General features: G+C 43.7%; 1 protein-coding gene across 1 annotated transcript in view; it reads right to left on the bottom strand.

Moving 5' to 3' along the window:
- Window positions 1-611: 611 nt before the first annotated feature.
- LOC143838263 (cytochrome P450 2D14-like) overlaps window positions 612-22,458 on the bottom strand; it is a 50,728-nt gene continuing 28,881 nt past the window's right edge. The window contains exons 3-10 of the mRNA XM_077339325.1: window positions 21,819-21,990; window positions 8,944-9,096; window positions 8,422-8,582; window positions 4,629-4,802; window positions 3,459-3,600; window positions 2,697-2,884; window positions 1,834-1,975; window positions 612-1,054 (exon numbers count right to left, since the gene is read on the bottom strand). Of these exons, the coding sequence (XP_077195440.1) occupies window positions 876-1,054; window positions 1,834-1,975; window positions 2,697-2,884; window positions 3,459-3,600; window positions 4,629-4,802; window positions 8,422-8,582; window positions 8,944-9,096; window positions 21,819-21,990 (1,311 nt within the window). The 3' untranslated portion in view covers window positions 612-875. The remainder of the gene's footprint in view (window positions 1,055-1,833; window positions 1,976-2,696; window positions 2,885-3,458; window positions 3,601-4,628; window positions 4,803-8,421; window positions 8,583-8,943; window positions 9,097-21,818; window positions 21,991-22,458) is intronic.

Raw genomic sequence — 22,458 nt, forward strand, 5'->3', positions numbered from 1 at the left:
CTGCGTGCAGTAGGGACAGACTTCCCACACACATACTAAGCTCTGCTTAGTAGGGACAGACTTCCCACACACATACTAAGCTCTGCTTAGTAGGGACAGACTTCCCACACACATACTAAGCTCTGCTTAGTAGGGACAGACTTCCCACACACATACTAAGCTCTGGGACAGCTTCTGCTGCAATGTGGTTTAAACTGCACCACAGAGGAAGCCCTCCAGCCAGGTCTGTGTATGGCAGGGAGAGACCTCCCAGTTGCAAGCAGATCCCAAGGACAGTTTCTGCTGCAGTATAGTTTAAACCATTTTGAAGGGGAAGCCCTCCAGTCAGATCTGATTGCGTGTGTGTGGGGAGAGACTGCTGCAATGCAGTTTAAACCACACTGTGGAAGAAGTCAGGCCAACCCCAGGGCAGCAGGGTTTTTCTCAGCTCCTGGATAAAAACAGATCAGGACTTCTGGGACTTTTTCCTAATAGTGTCATCATAAATGTTAGGGATCTGGAAGATTTCACAGTGAGGGCAAGAACCATATAATTATTCAAAGGCCTTGCTTTCAATGTATTCAGTATTAAATTGCAACCATACATGTATTTTAAGAATATATTGTTCCTTTATTGACATCCTAAATAGAAATGCAGGTACTAGCAACACCTAATCCCACATGCTCTGAAACACACATGAGGGGAATTGTCACCCTTATTTCCCTACAAAGTATATCTATCCTCAGTCAAAACTTACTGATGTTCTGACCATCAGTTCCATACATGTATTACATTGTTTTGAAAATATGGAAATATTTTCTCCAAATTTCCTTTTCCTGGCAAATTACAATTTTTAGGCCACCATAGAAGACTGGGGAGGAGGCCTGTTGGAGACATTATCTAGGGATGGCACAGATCTGGAAGGGGTGTGGAGCAAAAGTGAGGGTAAGGATACCGTCTTCCTTGGGCCTGGGATGGTTCTCAGGTGTGCAGAAAGTGAAATGCTGTAGGAGGCTGGTGAAGAAAATGAAAAGCTCCATTTTAGCCAGTTGTTCTCCAGGGCAGGCATGGCGACCTGTAACAAAGGGAAGCAGGGGGGTTTCTTGTTAAGGACAGCAAGAGTAAGGAACATGCACAGATGTGACATTCAGTATTCACACAGGGATGAATTCTGAGATCATAACAGGTACATATCTCAATTAATTGGATAGACCAGGCAAGCTCGATCCCGTCAGTTCTCAGAAGCTAAGCCGGCTGGGCCTGGTTAGCACTTGGAAGGTTGACCTCCAGGGAATACCGGGATCATATTGTGGGGCCAGACAGTGGCAAACCACCTCCAAATGCCTCTTGCCTGGCAGCCAGACGCTCTTAGAGTCTCCTGACTATATTACTCACATATCATACAATAAATAAATACTAAATAAATTTCCAGCCTCTTCAACTCTTACCTAACCAGTCCCCTTGTGTGTGACCATAGGCTGGCCAGTCTAGATTCATTTTGACATACCAATATGAAATCACGTTTAGGATGGTCCTTGGCAGTGTTCTGAAAGTTAAATTCAGTCAAGCTACATGACTTCTCACAGAAATACTTCCCAGAACTGGCCCTTGAACACTATGTACCAGATTCTTTTCAGCAAGAGGAAAAGGAGACAGTAGAGGTGAATCGTTCCTTCCCCTCCTACAGAAGCTACCAATGACCATCTGAAAGGTGATATTACAATGTCTACTTTTTTACAGCTACAAGCTCCTAATAAGTTTGTGAAGAAATTAGAAAAGCAGTTGTTGCGAAGGACAGCGCAGTCTACTTTTGTTAAGCATAGGTTCCAAAATACTTCCTGGGTCCATAAGCACCTGCAGAGAAAGGCAGGAAGGCCTTTTGCTTGACAAACTGTCCACTGGCATCTAGGAAGTGTTCAGGGAAAAACTGGTGCGGCTTCTTCCACATGGTTTCGTCGTTCAGCACGGAAGACAAGTAATTGACAACAGTAGTGCCCTAACAAGTAGGGGAAGAAAACAATATTATTGTCCTCTGCTGGTTTCAGATGGTACTTTTTTCTCAGTATGCAGAAGGTGAATTCTACCCAAATGTATTGGACATTGCAGATCTCACCTGTCACTTCAATTGGCAAATCTGCGTGTGCCATACCAAATGTTTAGCCCAAATATAAACATGGTTGGAGAAAATAAATTTTGTGCTGGAAGTCCTTAAAGTATGAAATACTGCAGCTACTTAAATGCATTAGTCAGAAGGGTCTCTTGGAAGCAATGAGAAAGATGAAATTGCCCACTGTGGCATCTACCAGCATGATCTTGAATCTTTATATTACCTCTGGAGGGAAGGAATAGAGCATGATGGATGCTACTCTGGACTAATATGAGCTGGAGTTTCCATTCAGTTTCTATCAATCTTCTTTAAAAAATTCTGGAAAGGGAACTGGTAGCACTTTGGCATCCCCTGTGAGAGTCAGCTTAGCATGCCCATGCTCTACCAGTTCCTTCTAGCATCTTGAGGATCTTAGGAATAATTTCTCCTTATGTAGCCATCCAGCCATATTATTTTTACTATGTCATCATGATATATGGTTTATTTTATTTGTGCTAGCTACAGATTATTATTATCCTTTCGCTCTCTCAAAGGATTCTTTATATGACCAAAAGACACTGTTGTGTAAACTCTGATGGATTTCTAAAAAGTATTGTTGAAAGGGTTGTACCTTTGGGACTACAAACTTGTCAATTTGAACATCTCGTTGTGCTCTATAAGGAAACGCAATAGGTATAACATCAGCACATCGCTGGATTTCGTGGATCACAGCATTAGTATAAGGCAGGTTAGGCTGGTCCTTCATCGTGGCTGGTTTGTCACTACCAAGAACTTCCTCGATTTCTTCCTGGACTCGTTCTGGAAATATTAATTTACTATAAAACTGTTGCTCATTTATCCTGCTTTTCCACCAAACATTTTATAACTATAATGACCATCACTTGCAGATTGCCTCCATCTACTACAGTCACTGGATAGATCTTCATTGTAATCTTCATTGTAATTTAAAAGAATTTTGTATGAGCCCATTTAGACATTTTAGGCAATGGGTTTTCTGAGACCTCTGACTATCTCATTGCCATCTCATCTCACTGCTTCCTCCTTCACTTCACTGGCATGATAAAAAGACATGTAGTCCTGGGTTAATGCATAAGGAACACCTAGGCAGGTGTCTCAGCACTAAAAGTGCCAGTGGTTGGAAAGGGGGTGAAATGGAATAAGAAGGAATGGGGGCATGTTTGATAACATGGCTACCACACCAATTTTATATTACAGCTTTATGAAACCTGCCTTGAGGATCTTTTGGAGTGGAAAGTAGAACAGAAATAAATTTATATCTATGTATCAAACTAATTTCTAGAATGTGTGAAAGACCTTGATAATACAAAACCTGTTGAGGAATCCCTCCCCAACTCTAGTGCTCAATACTTACTCTGAACCTCAGGATGAAGGACCATTTTCAAGAGCCCCCAGAGTAGGGTGGAAGAAATAGTTTCAATGCCAGCCACAAACAGTTCAAGAGCAGTTTTAATAAGGTTAGGTTCATTAAAACTGGTCTTTGGATTCCCTTTGACCTGAGGGGAGTGAAACATTGACAATTTATATGTAAATATGCAATATTACTTTTTTTTTTCCAGCCAACCCTGTGAATTAGCTATGATTGCACTTATCATTAAGCTATGTACAATATAAAACGAAGAAACAAAGTATATTGTATTCACTGTCTCTGAATAGAAGGTGAAATGCTAGGGAGCTTGCAAAGTGTAGTGGTTATAAGTGTAGTGGTTAAGAGTGGCAGACTCTAATCTGGAGGACCAGGTTTGCTTCTCCACCACTCCACATGAAACCTGCTGGATGACTTTTTTCCAGCCACTTCTCCTGGAACTCTCTCAGTCCCACCTGCCTCAGAAAATGATTGTTGTTGGCATAGGATGGTAATGGGATTGTAAACTGCTTTGAGATTCCTTAGGGTAGAAAAAGGCAGGGTATAAAAACCAACTCCTTCTCCTCCTCTTCTTCTTCTTCTGGAATTAGATAGGAAGCTGCATGATCTCCTTGGCATTTTCCTGGGCATACAAGAAAGGGCCACAAGAGCCAAGCACTGACACAATCCCTTCTGCACTCCTACTTACAATCTGCCTAAATTCACTGAATCATCATTTGTCAGATGGCTATCTAGCCTCTTCATAAGAACTTGCAAATAAGGAGCACTCACCACCTCCTGAGGATGCCTGTTCCATGGAGGAACTGCTCTAACTATCAGGAACCTCTTCCAGATGTTTAGCTGGATTCAAACAACACTACTACAATTAGTGGTTCTGCCAAGAAGGATGGGAAGCTTTCTTCTTTGCTCACTGGGAATGAAGGGTGGCTTTTCTTGGCTAATGACTTTTGTAGTGATTGAGGTCAATATAAGTTATGGCATCAAACCATACTGTAACTTTTGAGCCTTTCCCTGGCCATTGCAAAGTCTAGATCTGTTTGAATCTGCCATAGCCTCTGAGAATGTGGCCTAAATTCTGGACCCCAACTCTTGGGTTAGTGTAGCTAAAATTCAAATTACACAAAATAAGGCCAAGGTATTTAAATACAAATTTCTTACCTTTTCCATCTCCTCCAGAAATGCGTCAATAAAATCTCTTGCAAAGTTTGGATCCCTGGTTTCTTTATGTTTCTTCACAATTTCACTTATTATGGCATTACTATCATTATACATTTTTGTAATTTTTTGGTGAGGCCCAGGAATATATGAGAGCCAGGATCCTACTGCCAGCAGCTGTTATATTAGCAAACAAAGAAGAAAGATGCTTGAGAAAGGTAGCACACATTCATCTGATTCCCTGAAAACGAAACTATTGTCAAGGCCATGCTCAAGAGGTGTTTTGTTGGTTTTAAGCACCCCCCACAAAAAAAAAGATTAAATAAAAATGTGGGGGGAGTTACTCATTGAATCAATGAAAAATTTTTCACAATGGAATGAGAAATAAGATAGGGAAAGAGTTAAAAAATTCAAGAAAAAGTGAGAAAGAACTAATTAAGAAAGTTCTGGAAAGTATTGCAACCCCTCCCCCCCACATTACAAATCCTGTGCACAATGTTTCCAGATAAGTACTGTTCCACACACCAGCTGGCAGGGCCATTTTCCTAATTAATCCCTCTTTCTCCTCCACCTCTCCCACATCTGAGGACTGGACCTCACAAGATTTCACTTTAGAATAAGCTTTAATTACAGCAGTCACCCTCATTCCAAACACACTACAGACAAGATCAACCCATCCTGGAAAGTATGTTAATATACTCGTAACTGACAAAATAGCTAATAGCTCCTCATCTTAAAATTGGCACCCACCCACTCTTTACAATTCTATTAATGTTTGTGTATGTGCAGTAATTATGCCAGAGAGCATGCATGTTGCCTTGCGCATCCCACAGAAGTCAGTGGTAAAATTTATCTAATATCAATTAATTAATTAATGTGTATTTATTGCCTGGATTGCCCAGACAAGCCTGGCCCCATCAGATCTTGGAACCTAAGGAGGGTAGGCCCTGACTGGTGCTTGGAAGGGCAACCTCCAAGGCATACTTGGGGCCATGACATGGAGGGCAGGCGATGACAAACCACCTCTGAATGTCTCTTGCCTGGCAGCCAGACAATCTTAGGGCCTCCTGGCTATATTACATATTTGGTATAAGGAAAAAAAAACAGTGTAAGGTCAATGAAATGTTTTTGCTATGTCTTCTTACTGTACTTCTTTATTATCAGTACCAATGTTACATATTGGTTTTGCAATCTTTTGCTTCTTTAGCTGAAAAATAAAACAGCATTTTTACTTAATTTAAGATAGCATTTTTACTTAACACACTTGCCATATGATAAATAAATAAATAATAGTAAAAGTTCTCACTGATTTAAATCAGTTCAGATTCATGTTTCTTTTCAGGGAGAAGAACTTCATTTGTGGTTCTGACCATGCCTGGCAACTTCTACAAGCTCTGCAGCCAGACATTGTGCTAGTGTGGCATATATTTGGCACAATCTGTTTTCCAGGCATGAACCCAAACTAAAGGTTCATTATAGGAATGGTGGCAAAATTCTGTTCTGGTGGACTTTGTTCTCAAATCTTTGTCCTTCCCCTCAGTGGTCAAAGCATGACCACTGAGACAGTTAATCAATAGTCCTTTTGGACCCCACCCTCTAATGTCCATGGATGTCACCAACAAAGGGAATTTTTAAAGAATTCTTAAATATGTTGCTATTTAGTAAAGAACATTGTAGAAGTATCACATCAGCCTCTTTTATAGCTTGAAGCACAAAAGGATCAATAACCACTTCTATCTAGACTGAAACTTAAAGAACATTATATTTTTTATCTTTTATCTAGCATGCCCCACCCAGCATACCAATTAGATTCCCAGATACTGCCAATTATCCCTCATTTCTGTGTATTCTACAATAAAGTAAATATTCCATTTGCTATTCTGGGGAAATTGGGGAGAGTTACAGAACAGAATGCCATCTTTTTATTGTAGTAATGGGATATTTATGGGGTTTTATGTGATTTTATATTTTATTGTGAACCGCCATGAGACCTTTTGGCGAATGGCGGTATATAAATCCAACTATAAATAAATAAAACATAGAAACCATACAATATGCATTTCATCCCATAAAAATTACAGATTTGCATATGCTGCTGTACCACATAAATGACTCACCATTTTATTATACATATACGGTGGTGTTCTGTGTATATGTGAGGAGAAAAAACATTCTCAATATCTCCCAGATGACATGATTTTTAAACAATCAACCTCTTGAAAAAGAAGAGTTGGTTTTTATATGCCATTTTTCTCTACTTGAAGGAGTCTCAAAGCAGCTTACATTCGCCTTCCCTTTCCTCTCCCCACAACAGACACCCTGTAAGGTAGGTGAGCCTGAGAGAGCCCTGATATTTTTGCTCGGTCAGAACAGCTCTATCAGTGCTGTGGTTCTTATATGCTGCTTTTCTCTACCTGAAGGAGTCTCAAAGCAGCTTACATTCGCCTTCCCTTTCCTCTCCCCACAACAGACACCCTGTAAGGTAGGTGAGCCTGAGAGAGCTGTGATATTACTGCTTGGTCAGATCTGCTCTATCAGTGCTATGGTGAGCCCAAGGTCACCCAGCTGGCTGCATGTTGAGAAGGAGTGGGGAATCAAACCCGGCCAGATTAGAAGCTTACAATACTAACTGCTACACCAAGCTGGCTCTCTGTTTAAGGGAAGTGATGAGACCTTTATTTAATTTCTGAGAAGAAAAAAATTAACCATTCCTAACCCAATATGAAAGACTGCTGTTAGCAGCAGCACTTAACTGACTGTACTCTGAAAGCCTCTAGACTCACAGAAGATGCAGTTTTTAATACAAACTAGAGAAGTTGATTATTATTATCTGAAATGGATTTTCATATTCCACATTCCGTGCTTGCTTTAATGTTTTAATGTTTTTATTTTGAACACTTTAAAATGGGGAGCAATTTTTTTAAATTTAAAAGATATTAATATGTAAATGAATGAATAGTATCAATGTTATTACACGTTTAAAATGTTTTATTCTATTAATAATCTATGCATGTATATTATAGTCTAGCTAAAATGAATGAATTAATTAATAATTTAAAATCTCAGTGATGCTTACAAGATGGAAGGAGTCTCTATTCCTTTTGTGGAACAGAGTATTTCTTATGTTTTGAAAAGGACATCAGCTTTACTTGTTGTAGGGAAATCTCTGGAGCCTAATTTGAGTCTCTATGACCGTTTATGCACTGGGAACTTCACTGCTCCAGCTTCCATGCAAGATCAAAAATAGGGGGCAGATGAGGTGTACTGGGCCAAATGCTTTCCCATACGGGTGCAGGAAGAGGTGGGCAACCTGCCATGACTAAAACTCCAGCCTGCATCCCAGCATGAAACCTCCAGTGCGTAAATGGTCAATGATTCTAGGAGAGAGGTGATCTGAAAGCTCTGCTCTGGAGTCAGCGCCTCCCCTCTCTGTGTGTGTACAGTGTACAGTGTGTATAATCCACTTTGAAGAAACTGCAGACTCTGCTACATAAAGGAAGAAGGTGGAACATCCTGCCTCTGGTGAGTGCTGGCATATGGCCCCAAGAGAAGAGACAGGCTATCCCATCTCTAACACTTGTTGCTTCCCCTGCCCCCCAACAGGAATGGAAAACCGATCTTCAATAAAACCTTTTTGCCTTAGCAGTCTCAATAAGGACTTTGCATAGAGGTCAAAGGGATGTTCTTGGCAATATTGAAATGCTTGGCTCTTTGTTTTGCTTCTCCTTCCCACCTTCCAAGTTTGGCATTCTAACATCAGCCCCCCTTCTTTTTCTTTATTAACTTGTGGAGGTACCTGGGGCAAGATTCTGCCACACATTTTCATGAAATCCTTGACCAAGTGCATTAATTTCAGGAATGTTGCATCATTGTAGTCAAAGCGTTCACCAAATATGAAGATGCAAATAATGTTGCCTATGGCTTTGCTGAGTAGAGGTTCTGGGTCAAAGGGAGCACCTGTAGGACACAACAATGAAATGTTTAGACGTGACTCATCCCACATGTCTGGAGCGATGGGGCTCCATGTGAACTGGGGCTCTTTGTGAATGATGTGTATAGGGCTGATTGTACAGGCCTGTTTCAGAGGACTGAAATATCCTTTTTGAGTTGCAGGATTCACCTACATCTGCTAACTATAGCCCTTTGCTGCAGAGAAAGCCCCTCCCGCCTGCCTGGAGCTGTGTTTGACAGACCATTCTCCTTTAACCTCCACTTGCAAGAAATGGCTAAGTAATATGGGCCAGTAGCGTGGAGTTTGAAAAGAACAGCGGGGTTATATGCAATGCTTTTCTGTACTCTAGAGGAATCTCAAATGCACCTTCTTTTGATTTGAACTCAGAACACAAATATCTTGCTTCTTCGTATATCCTGTTTTCAAGTGTTTTCTTCCTCATCCCAATGTCTTTCATAGTAGAAAAAAAGAATCTCCTCTGTTCCTTCCAGCCAGTGCTGTTACTTGCCATTAGAATTCCTAAAGGATATGAAAAGGATTATTGTCAATTCAATTTGTTTTCTATGGCAAGGAAATACTCAAAAGTCACGTATGTTTGTTTTTATTGTTTAGTTCTTGTTGGTGATATTTCAGAAGGCCAGGATGGCTGCTTTAACTTACATGCCTATCCCTCTGAGCATATGGCAGCTGTGGTTTTAGACCAATCTAAAAGCTCACTCACACAATCATTGTCTGTAGCCTCATGGCCATGTCTCTAAGTTTGCAGATCTCACTGTCTCAATTCCATTAAAGTGTTTATTAACTGACCACCATTCTGCATATTACTTAGACATTTGGAGCCTGAAAGAGTAAAAGAACAAACCTTTGTAAAGTATTCTTCTTCATTATCTGAACACATTTCCTCACTGAGCTGGCATCGAAATGATTGCTGACTGCAAGTTTATTTACTGCCCTAATCCACCTGTTTGTCTGCCTAGCTTTATTTCTCCATTGTCCTGGCAATGGTACATGGACCCTCAAGAAACTGGAGAGAATATGTTGCTATGTGTTTCTGTTATTTATTGATTTCTTGCATTTTGTCAAAATGGTGGAGTGATCCCTAGGCACCTCCTCATGATCTTTCTGACTTTTTATTTCACAGCCATTTTGTTCTAGAGAGAGGAATTCCACTTACATGTATTTCAGTGTCCAAGCCATCAGAGGCAGCAGTTTTTACCCTGAGCCACTCTTGGTAACTGTGGTCAAAGGGATATGAGTGAACATTAAAGGTGAATCAATTAAAAAGTCATTAAAAATAAAACCTCTATCCTGCAAAACTATTTTGCAGAACAAAGGGTGGACCTGGTCTGTGTGAAAGAAATCTGGGCTAGGGCAGGTGAAACAGTTGCCCTTAACCCCTGCTGGGTTCTCTGTCTTCCACCAGTCTTGGATTGCAGGGCAGGGAGGAGTGGTGGCAATCCTAACCTTAGAGGCTTTCTCCTGTGCCATCAATCCCAGGCATTGAATGTGTTGGCCTCAGATGGGAATGATCTGGTTAGTGTACCATGTGCCCAATGCACCTCCAGATGTCCTGCCAGCTCTGGATGCTACAGTTCTCCAGTCTATTAGTTCTGGGGGACTTTAACGTCCATGCTGAGCTGCCATCCTCCAGAACTAGGCAGAACCTGGTGTCAACCATGGCAACACTAGGGCTCTCAGAATTTATTGTTTGCCCCACCCACCCATTTGTTGTTTGCCCCACCCACCAAGCAGGCTAAACTCTGGTTTTGAATGTGGATCCAGTCACAACAAATGCTGTGCTGTGGTTAGATCACTATGCCCTGAAGGCTCAGCTAAGGCTAACACCTCATTTAGGCACCGAGCAAATTTCAGCTCACTCAAGGAGGCATATGGTTCCAATTGAATTCCTGGATGCTCTGTGGGAACCTTCCGGGAAAGCCTTCTGGCCCTTCTCTCAATGGCCTGGACAGCGACCGGCACAATAGAATGCTGGCCGCCATTGACGAGATAGCTCCCTCTCCACCCCCGTCTCAAGCAAGCCCCCTGGTACATCGAAGAGCTTCTCAGTAAGAAACAGGAACTGAGACTGCTAGAGCTAGTTTGGAGGAAGACTCACGACAAAGCCTTAAGAGCATCTTATAGAATGCAGATGAAGGCCTTTGAGATGGTGGTGAAGTCAGTAAAACACAGTTCTTACTTGGTTACCATTGTGTCTTCAGAATCACACCCAGAACAATTATTTAGGATAGTTTGATCTCTCGCTGCTCTGGTGTAGGGCAACAAAACAGTATCAGCTATGAGGCATTTGCGAGTCATTTCACAGACAAAATTTTGAAACTCTACCATGACCTCCCTCCAACATTAGACACAGAAAGTGAACAAGAAGCCCCTTGGCTGTCTTTGGAGAATACTCTGTGTGACTTCAGATGATTCATGCTGACTGAAGTGGCCCCAGATCAACTAGTCACAGTGATCCATGCGATGGTCTCCTCTGCAATTCACTCTTCGTAGGCCTGCCCTTAGCCTTGATTCGGAAATCATAGCTGGTTCAGAATGCAGTGGCCAGGGTCCTCACAGCTACACCATGAAGGTCCCACATTTGGCCCATCCTCCATCAATTACAGTGGCTACCATTCGAATTCTGGATCAGTCTAAAGGTTCTGATTATTATCTTTAAGGCCATATATGGTCAGGGCCCAGTGCACCTGAGGGACCACCTCTCTGCCTATGCCCCTCAAAGAGCTTTACGTTCCACCATCGCCAACTGGCTAATGATGCCTGGCCCTAAAGAATCCTGCTTGGCCTCAACCAGGGCCAGAGCTTTCTCCATCCTGGCCCCCCACCTGGTAGAATGAGCTCCCGGAGGAGATCAGGTCCTTAACATAACTAAAGCAGTTCTACAGAGCTTGCAAAAGGGAGCTCTTCTGCCAGGCATTTGGTTGAGGCCGACCAAAATCAGTCACATTTACAGGGCCCCAGCACCCTCCCTCCCAGGAATCCATACACGCATTCTGAACCTTGTTCTGTTCAAAATGATATAGACAGTTATCCTCTGTTATAGTTCCTAATGTTAATGTCACTATTGTAGTTCATTCATATCTTGTGTAGTAACTAAGTTCCATGTATTGTTTTACATTCCATGTAAACTGCCCTGAGCCTCAGGGTAGGGTGGTGTATAAATATTAAATAAATAAATCCCCACAAGACAGAGGCGATGCTGTTTGCAAAAGGTGAGATCTTGCTGGGTATTTGTGACTTTCCAGCCTAGGCTTGAAAGGGCTTGGCTGCTTTTGTTGGATTCATTGTGGACTCTTGAAAGGTAATACTGGACTGTGCTTCATTGCTACAGAATCAGGTAAACATGATTTCTGAGCAGGACTTATCCGCCTGAAGAAGGACAACTTTTCAGACTGGGTTGGATGCCTGAAACTGGTGCTGAGAAATTAATCAAGATTGTGGAAGGAGCTCCTCCTGTCACTCTCGATGCAAACACTTCACAGGAGCTCAAGGAAGAGTATGAAAACTGCACAGAGAAAGATGCAAAAGCCTCTACAGTTATCGTTTCATGCAGGAGTATAGCTGAATACCCTGATTTACTAAGACAGACGTCTGTACATGGTATGCTGAAGCTTTTGGAATCAGATTTTGTTAAAAGGACTTATTCCTCTGGAGATTGTATAGTATGCATTATTGAGTAGAACAATCTTTTGATAAGAATATATTAGAAATGAAAGGACTTCTTCAGGAGTTAGAAAACTCTGATGTGGCACTATCAGACATAAACAAAATTACTATTGGAGAGCCAGTTTGGTGTAGTGGTTAGGAGTGCGAACTTCTAATCTGGCATGCCAGGTTTGATTTTGCACTCCCCCACATACAGCCAGCTGGGCGACCTTGGGCTCGCCAGGGCGCTAATAAAACTGTTCTAACCGAGCAGTGATATCAGCGCTCTCTCAGCCTCACCCACCCCACAGGGTGTCTGTTGTGGGGAGAGGAAAGGGAAGGCGATTGTAAGCCGCTTTGAGCCTCCTTCGGGTAGAGAAAAGCGGCATATAAGAACCAACTCTTCTTCTTCTTCTTCTTCTACTATGTTATTTCAAAGCATGGCATGTGATTGCCATCTGATCATGACAGATTTTTATGAAAGACCCAGTTACTAGTCTAGATGAAGCTGTTAAAGTGTTTTCAGGTGAAATCGCATGGAGAAATGCTCTGTGTGAAAGTAGCAAAGCCAGTAATTTGTCTCAAACCTTTGTTTCTAAGGCACAATTGCAGAGAGAAAGGTTTTCAAGAGGAAATGTATACCAACAGGGTAATCCTTATTTGCATATGAAAGGAGCTGTGTGAGCTAGCTCTGTTACCAAGGGAATTGAAACAAATGGCAAAGTCATGTGATGGTTACTACTGAAGAAGCTACTTCCTACATCAGGCTTAATGTAAGGTGACCAGATGGTAACAATAGAAAAGCAGGACATGGGGGGGGGAGGCGTGGGTGGAGGCGCAGCGGCAGGAGCTCTGCACCTGCGTGTGTACGCTGCTGCCCGCACCATGACGTGGCGTCCTGCCTGCCTGCCTGCCCCACTTTGCCTGGTGCTATTGGTGGGACAAAGGTTTATACCAGCTCCAGGCAGGAGAGGCGAGGAGGTGCCCCCTCACAAGGACACAACCGGTCCTGTTCCCCCTTCTGGAAACACTCGGAGGGGGCGTTCATAGCCCTCTTTCCCAGCCACATCTCCCCTTTGGCCCGCTGCCTACCCTGAGACCCGGCCAGCAGCATGCCTTTCCCCGACCTCCTGGTGCACTGCAGCTCCCCGCTCACGGCTCCAGAGGAAATCAGTTACAACTTCCTTCAGGACAGGCTCCTTCTGTGCGGCAGAGAAGTTGGCACCCACCTTCTGTGTGAGTCACTGCTTCTTCCTCTTCCTGGGCTTTCCAGGTGGGCAGGGACTGATGCTTGAGCCTGTGTCAGGCCCCAGTGTTTTCCTTCTCTCCAGAGATGGAGAATGAAGGAGCCAATGGGAACCTCAAAGGCATTCTTCCACCAATAGGAACGTGCGTTTCTCCCGTGGCCGTTCTCATGGGTTGTGGTGTCCGCACCAATCGGGTGCTGGCGATGGCAAAGGCAGAGCCTCACCTGATCTTTCTCCTACAGTGGTGGAGGACAGTCTCTGTGGGCTGCTTCGGGTCCCCAGAAGGGTCGGCTTTGACAGGTGTGGGACGGATTGGAGGTAGAGCGCGGCCAAGGGAGGTTCAAAGGACTCCAGCAGGGCTAGGACGCGATGCTTTTAAACTTGTAAAATTTAAAATCAGGACGTGGGACAATTAATTTAAAAGCATGATTGGTCAACTTAGCTTAATGACTCAGGCACCCACAAGGGGAGGCACAGAACAGCTTCAGGTCAGGAGTTGGGAACCTCAAGGCAGCATTAGAGACCAGAAGCCAGGAATACTGTAATAAAATGCCATTTTTATGATAAGATTGGGCACAAAGCATACCAATGCGCTCAAAAGAATAGTTATGCTAACCACAAGACGGTATCCTATAGATCAGTGATCCCCCACCTTTCTGAGGTCAGGGACCGCCTCCGGGGGTGAGGGGAGAGCCAACGGCCCGGGTGCCGCACAAACACGCACATGCAGTTGCCGCACCTGTGCGTTTCCACCACCAGGTGGTGATAACACACCTACGCGCAGTTGCTGCGCCTGTGCATTTTCGCCACCAGGGGATGCAAGCGTGCATGCGCGGCAACTGCGCAACTGCGCGTTTGTGTTGCCGGCGTGCCGGCGGCCGCACCTGCCTCTTCCCTTCCTTCTCGCTGTGGGGGGGGGGGAAGGCAGGCACAGCTGCTGGCGGCCTGGTACTGTGGCCTTCGTGGCCTGGTACCGGGCCGTGGACCAGGGGTTGATGACCCCCGCTATAGATTATTCTGTGTGAGTTTGAAACAAACAAATGGGAGATATATTCTTGACTCAGGTTCCAGAAATCATATAAGCAACACTGCAAGGGTTCTTGATGAACTGTTTGATATTCCTGAAATTCCTACTTTTATTGGGAATGGATATTGCCTTAAAGCCACCAAGAAAGGGAATGAATTTTCACCTTCCTTGTTACCCGCTACATATGAGATGTACTTGAGAAATGTGTTCCTAGTTCCAGAGTTCACATACTGTATCCTGTCTTTATCTGAACTGACTACATAGTCACCTTTAAAAATTAAGAATGCCATATATATAAAAACAAACAGCTTTTTCTCACAGGGTTTAAATGCAAGGGCCTATACCAGAGCCTCTTGTGGCGCAGAGTGGTAAGGCAGCAGTCTGAAAGCTTTGCCCATGAGGCTGGGAGTTCAATTCCAGCAGCCGTCTCAAGGTTGACTCAGCCTTCCATCCTTCCGAGGTCGGTAAAATGAGTACCCAGCTTGCTGCTAGGGGGTAAACGGTAATGACTGGGGAAGGCACTGGCAAACCACCCCGTATTGAATCTGCCATGAAAACGCTAGAGGGCGTCACCCCAAGGGTCAGACATGACCCGGTGCTTGCACAGGGGATACCTTTACCTTTATACCAAATACATGAAGTGGCTGAGGACTACAATGAAAATGATGGTTTATCAAGAGCCACAAGAAGCAGTCAACACAGGGTGAATTTAGCAGATGCTTGTGCTTGTACTATGTGCAATCAAGTATGGAACAAAAGAATTGTACATTGTTGTTCTGAACCTATCCAGGCTATGACAACACTAACTGTGAATCTTGCTTAATCTTCAAAGCAGTGAGATCATCCTTTCTAAAGAGTGAATGTAAAGCTAGAGAGCTGCTTCAATTAATCTACAGTGACATATATGGTCCAATGTTGGACACTATAGGTAAAAAATCAGTATTTTATGACAATGATTAATTATTTCTCATGCTATTTTGTTATGTATATATTAAGGCAGAAATCAGAGATGCTCCCATGACTGAAAGATTTTGTGACCATGGCAAGTAACAAGAACTCCAGCCAGACAACGCAGGCAAGATCATGTCCAGAGAAGCACAGCACCAAACTACTGTCCCTTACAACCCAGAACAGAATGGAGTTGCAGAGAGGAAGGACAGAACGCTGCTAGATGCAGTAAAGTCTATGCGGACTTATGCCAATCTACCAGCACAACTCTGAAGAGAGGCAATTATGAATGCCATATGCACACAGAATATACTGTACACAAAGGCCACTGGGCATTCACCTATGAACTCTGGCATGGGGGCAAGCCATCTGAAGAACCTTTGTGCACCCTTGGATGCACAGTTTATGTTCACATAACAAAGGAGAAGAGGCACAAGCTAGATGCTAGGACAAAAAAGGGCACAGTGATGAGCTATGCAGCCCAATCTGATTCCTAAAGAATCCTGGATCCTGTCACCAAAGAGGTATCCATCTTGAGATCAGTCCTCTTTGAGGAAGGCCAATGACTACAAGCTTCAGAGGGAACAGCTATCAAAGCAGGAGATCTGATATGTACACCTACAGTGCAGAAGAAGAGATTGTGTTTCCAGACCAGATTCCGTCAGACACAGAGGACTCCAGACATCCAGTCAAGATACCTGGAGAAGTTCCAGAAGTTGTATCTATATAGAGCGAGATTTGATTACAGAAGAAGATTACAGTGTCGCACTGGATGCAGAGGACGTCTTTGGCCAGCCACCAGGGATGCCCACTGAGATGCAGCACAAATCCAGCTGAGATGATCCCAACGTTGCAACAAGAATGTTCCACAAAACAGAGCATCTACAGGCATACATAGGGCCTCGAACTTGAAGCTCAGTGACATGTTACAGTAAGCTAACTTTACAAAGAAGTGAAGCTGACCTGTGCCTGTACACCAAGTACAAAAATGGCAAATAGACTTACATTTTGGTTTACATTGATGATTTACTTTTGGCCTATGAAAATCCACTTGACAGCAAACAGATTATGCATCATCAGAGCCAAGAAGTAGAGATAAGGACTCTTGGACCAATAAGCCACTACCTGGGAATCCAAGTACAGAGAGAACAAGATGGGAGTTTTCTTATCCAGCAAGAGCAGAAAATTAAAGACTCTGTGATTCTTTTAAATCTTCAAAAAAATTTCCATGCACCCACACCCATGGAAGTCACAAATGCGAAGCAAAGAAATGTGAGTGCACTCCTGACAGACAATGTCACGTATTGTCAAGCCTTAGGTAAGCTCCGATATATATCCACACTCCAGACCAGACAATTCCACCACAGTTGGTCATTTGTGCAAAAAGACAGTGGCCCACAGTTAAAGACTAGAATGCACTGGGCACTAATGTATACTATATGAAGACAACAATAGCCCCTAATGGGGCCTGTTGCTGCCACTGCGAGGGAACCTGAAGCCCATTTGGGATTTCATGTCCCAGCATCCCCTTGGGCGGCATGCAGCAAGGAGGCGTGTGGTGGGAGGGGCTGAACCGAGTGTTCCGTTAAGAGTGTTGCATCAGGCTCAGCCTCTTTCCCCTCCCTGCTCTGGTGTGGCTAACCAACCCACTCTCCCTAGGGCAAGTAGTAGGTGGTAAAGCTGCAAACATATGTCTAGGCAAGAAGACATACAAAAACGTACCAAGGACATTGATGTGAACTACCATCTACTATGAAACATGCAGAAAGCTGGAATCATTGAAGAGATCTATTGTACATCAAAAGATATGCTAACAGATGTGATAACGAAACCGCTCCCACAACCCTGATTCAGAGAACAAAGAAGTCAGATAAATCTCATATATTAAGTTGAGGAGTCATTGAGAGGGGTGTTCAAAATAACTCTCTGAGCAATGCCTCTCTTTACTACAGTTAGTGAGATAGATAGGAACACTGACCACTCACCTTTTTAATCTCACTGACCTATCCCCAGAGAGTTAAGTTCTGTTTCCTCCTCCCCTCTCTCTCTTTCTCTTCTACCTCAGCCTTCAAGACTCTTCCAGCTATTTAGATTAGAATAGGAATATTCTGTTTACCTTTTTATGTGTAGTATTAAGTATACTATACTACTACTACTACTACTACTACTACTACTACTACTACTACTACTACTACTACTATTTAGATTTATTACTTGCCTCTCCCAGGAGGCTCGAGACGAGTTACAGCATTTAAAATCCCAATAAAAACCCTATACAAAATAAAACAAACAATACAATAAATTCTATCCACAGTTACAATAAGATGAGGCGGTAAAAACACAACTCCTACCGACCACCCACCCTGAGGACCAACCCATTCTAGAGGGGAGGGAGAAAGAGGGTGCTTTTGGCATTCGCTAATGCCGCTCCAATCACTCTTATAGGGGGGCCCTGATCTTCCTTGTCGCCCAGCCTCAACCAACAACCTGGTGGAAGAGCTCCATTTTGCAGGCCCTGCGGAATGGCAGAAGCATGAATAGTTCTTATATTAATTTAATATTGATCACTATCTTGATTCAGCTTTGACGTGGTCACATTGATAGATACAGGCCACATTTACTTGGAGATTAGATTCTTGTAACACTGCATTACCCTTGAAGAGAATCTGGCAACTTCAATTGATTCAACTTCAATTATTGAAATGTAGTTTTTAAAATCAAGCCTGAGACATAATGTACAAATTACACTTGAATAACAAAGCACTGCAGAGGAGGGACTAATAGCTTAGTGGCACTAAGTGGTACTTCTTTGCATGCAGAGGGTCCCAGGTTCACTCCCTTGCATCTCCGGCTAAATAATCTGGTAGTGTCTGATGAGAAAGACCTTGGAGACCTGCTGCCAGTGTGAGTAGACTAAACAGTCTACAATGGATTGAGTGTCTGATTCAGTTTCAGAGAGCTTTTCTCTACCCAAAGGGGTCTCAAAGCGGCTTACAGTCGCCTTCCCTTTCCTCTCCGCACAACAGACACCCTGTGACATGGGTGAGGCTGAGAGAGCCCTGATATCACTGCTCGGTCAGAACAGCTTTATCAGTTTTATCAGCACCATGGCGAGCCAAAGGTCACCCAGCTGGCTGCATGTGGGGGAGTGCGGAATTGAACCCGACTCGCCAGATTAGAAGTCCCCACCCCTAACCACTCCACCAAACTGCTTTTCAATAGTAACTCACATAATGAAACAACTTGGCAGTTGAGGTCAGGAAGGCCTCTACTCATCAGGGTTTCAAAATGCAGGTAAGCATTTTAACAAAGGGTATAGTAAAACATTTAAATGGATTTCTGAGCTTAGGTCAGTAGGGAATCTTTCTTATGTTGCTATTTTTAGTGCTATTTTGGAGGAGCATACAATTCCTTTTTTCTGTTTTTTTCTCTGTAGTGTCAAGATGTAGCCCTGCATGATGATATTGCTAGAATGAGGTCAACCTTATAAACCTATGGGCAACTTTGAACTTTTTGGGTAAGTTGGCAAATCATTACACAATGGCTGCTGCAGAGGACAGAGCAAAGCAAACATACATACACATGAACAGGGAGGCTGGGAATAAATACATAGACACACACAGAATGCACATGCATTCACAGAAGAAAAGGGTGACATATGGAGGATGGAGCAGAATTGTTCTCTCTTGCTCCAAAGGGGCAGACCAGAACCAATGGGATGAAATTAATTCAAAAGAAATTCGGTCTAAACATCTGGAAGAAGTTCCTGACAGTTAGAGCAGTTTCTCAGTGGAACAGGCTTCCTCGGGAGGTGGTGGGTTCTCCATCTTTGGAAATTTTTAAACAGAGGCTAGATAGCCATCTGACGGAGAGGCTGATACTGTGAAGGCAAAGGGGTGGCATGTTACAGTAGATGAGCGATTGGGATGTGAGTGTCCTGCATAGATCATGGGGTTGGACTAGATGACCCATGAGGTCCCTTCCAACTCTATTATTCTATGACTAGCAGTATAGCCCGCTGTAAAAAAAATACAGCAGGCCCTAGGGGCTTGGGGGAGGGTTTGGCTCACCCCCCCCCCCCCCGATGTAGAAAAACGGATCCCAGGTACCGGAGAAGGTGATCCACGGGATCGCCTTCCCCGGGGCCTGGGGAGCGTTTTTCTTCAGCTTTGGTTCTTGAAAAACGCTCCCCAAGAAGCTGATGATCTGAACCACAATCAGCTCCTTGTCTTGTTTTTATTGACTCTATAGAACTTCTCCATATTTGGCTGCAGAGCACATAGTCAATCTGATTTCTGTGTTGACCGTCTGGTCATGTCCAAGTGTAGAGTCGTCTCTTGGGTTGTTGGAAAAGAGTGTTTGCTATGACCATTGTATTCTCTTGACAAAATTCTACCAGCCTGTGCCCTGCTTCATTTTGTACTCCAAGGCCAAACTTGCCTGTTATCCCGGTTATCTTTTGGCTTCCTACTTTAGCATTCCAATCCCCCATGATGATAAGCACATCATTTTTTGGCGCTGCTTCTAGAAGGTGTTGTAGGGCTTCATAGAACTGATCAACTTCATCCTCTTCAGCAGCAGTGGTTGGGGCATAGACCTGAATTACTGTGATGTTGAATGGTTTGCCTTAGATTCGAACTGAGATCATTCTGTCATTTTGGGGATTGTATCCTAAGACTGCTTTTCCTACTCTCTTATTGGTTATGAAAGCTACTCCATTTCTTCTGCGCAATTCTTGTCCACAGTAGTATACCTGATGGTCATCTGAATTAAATTCACCCATTCCTGACCATTTTAGTTCACTGATTCCTAAAATGTCGATGTTCAGTCTTGTCATTTCTTGTTTAACCACGTCCAGCTTGCCTTGATTCATGGATCTGATGTTCCAGGTTCCTATGGAATAAAAGTCTTTACAGCATTGGACTGTCTTTTCGCCACCAGTTACTTCCGCAACTGAGCGTCCTTTCAGCTTTGGCCCAGTCGCTTCATTCATTCTGGTGCTACTCGTACTAGCCGTCTGCTCATCCCCAGTAGCATACTGGACACCTTCCGACCTGAGGGGCTCATCTTCCGGCGTCATATCGTTTTGCCTTTTGAACTTGTCCATAAGGTTTTCATGGCAAAGATACTGGAGTGGTTTGCCATTTCCTTCTCCAGTGGATCACATTTTGTCAGAGCTCTCAGCTACGACCTGTCCGTCTTGGGTGGCCCTGCACGGCATAACTCATAGCTTCACTGAGCTACGCAAGCCCCCTTGCATGGCAAGGCAGCGATCCTTGAAGGGGGACAAAACACATACACACTCACAAAACACATACATACATACAAAACACATACACACTCACAAAAGAAGACAATGACCAGGAGAGGATAAAAACGTATGCACAAAAAAGCAGCCCAAAGAAGGGAGCAGAGAGTATTAAATTGCAGTGTGCTATTATCCCTGGCATCACTCTCTTGTCTCTCTCATCTGGGTCTGGAATTTTTCTGGGTGCAGCATAAAGAAGTCAATCACCTCCCCTGAGTTCAGTCAAGGAGTAAATTTGAGTAGTGCTTTTTGTTTGTTTGTTTATTATTACATTTTCATACCGCCAACACCCAGACCAGGCGGCTCGTGATAGTTCACAACAGTCATAAAAGCATAAAAACATAGGACGGCAAGATTACCACCTTGCCGATACTACAATACAATACAGGACAGTAAAATACAATACAATACAATAACACCCTTTAAAAGGACAAAGATGGGAGGCATAACAATTGCTAATAGACCATATTCCTCATTCACCTATTCCTGGCAGTGTCAACAGCTGTAAACTGGGGCGATGGATGACCCCAGGGGCATCCAGATGCCACAAGGTTGGGGGAGGGCCCAATCTTATAGCCCAGTATGCAGCCCAGCCTCAACCAAAAGCCTGGTGGAAGAGCTCCATCTTGCAGGCTCTGCAGAACCCAGAGAGCTCCACAAGAGCCCCCCGTGGGTTGCTGTGGGCAGAGTGAGAGAGATGCCAAGGTAGGGAGTAAAGCTTCTCCAGGAACCACTGCACCTGCCAGTTAGCTAATCTATCGCTCTGGTGCTCCCTGCCCCCCTAACTTACTGACCCACAGGTGCTGTTTATGGGATCCCGAATCTTTTTCTACCGAGTGGTGGGAAAGATCCAGGTGAAACTCAATCCACTTGTATGAAGACAGCTAGCCCCTGATCTTGCCTTCAGGATGGGCTTCCTGCTTTCCTAAAGCACTTGGCAAATGTCTGGACATGTGCCCTGTTCTGGCACATGGCAGGCACAGGCACTTCCGCAAACACTTGTCCTAGAATATACAGTTTATACCATCACTGCACGAGCAATACTTGCCTTCACAATTTTCTGAATACCTTTCTAGGGTCAAGAGTGGGATACTTGGTCGGTCAGCAAATTCATCCCTTTTCTCTATCAATGCCTCATTAACTGCCTTGAACCCATTCAATAGGACAAAGGAGTTCCATCCAATCTGGAATGAGAAGACTGTTCGAAATTTCTTTGCCAGCTGTGATAAAGAAATAAAGAATAAGAAAACAGGGAGCTATGCTGCTGTCCTGAGAAGAGGAGAGTGAAAGAGAGCCCCTTGCCATAGCTCCAGGCATATCCGTAAACAAACATGCTTTAGCAAGCAGTCAGACACTTGCTGCAAACAGAAGCAGACTTGGCTTCAGGAAGCTGAAGGGTTTCACAGGATATAGGAGTGCTCAAGCACCCACTGGTTTGACTCCCCATCAGCCTGTAGCAAACAAGGAGCCAATTTTCCGTGGACCACTTAGCTACTTGTGAGTAATTGGAGTCTGGTTCATTGGATTACTTTTGAAGCATTCAAAAACATACTACACTGCAGCATTTCATACATGCACATTAAACTCCATCCCTGGATGGGAACAAAACTCTTCCACTAGAGCTACTTTGCAGCTGGAAAAATATTCAAGAGTCCAAATGGTCCATTGACATGCAAACTGGTCCGATA

Source organism: Paroedura picta, chromosome 5 (genome assembly GCF_049243985.1).
Source record: "Paroedura picta isolate Pp20150507F chromosome 5, Ppicta_v3.0, whole genome shotgun sequence".
In the NCBI taxonomy this organism is placed as follows: Eukaryota; Metazoa; Chordata; class Lepidosauria; order Squamata; family Gekkonidae; genus Paroedura; species Paroedura picta.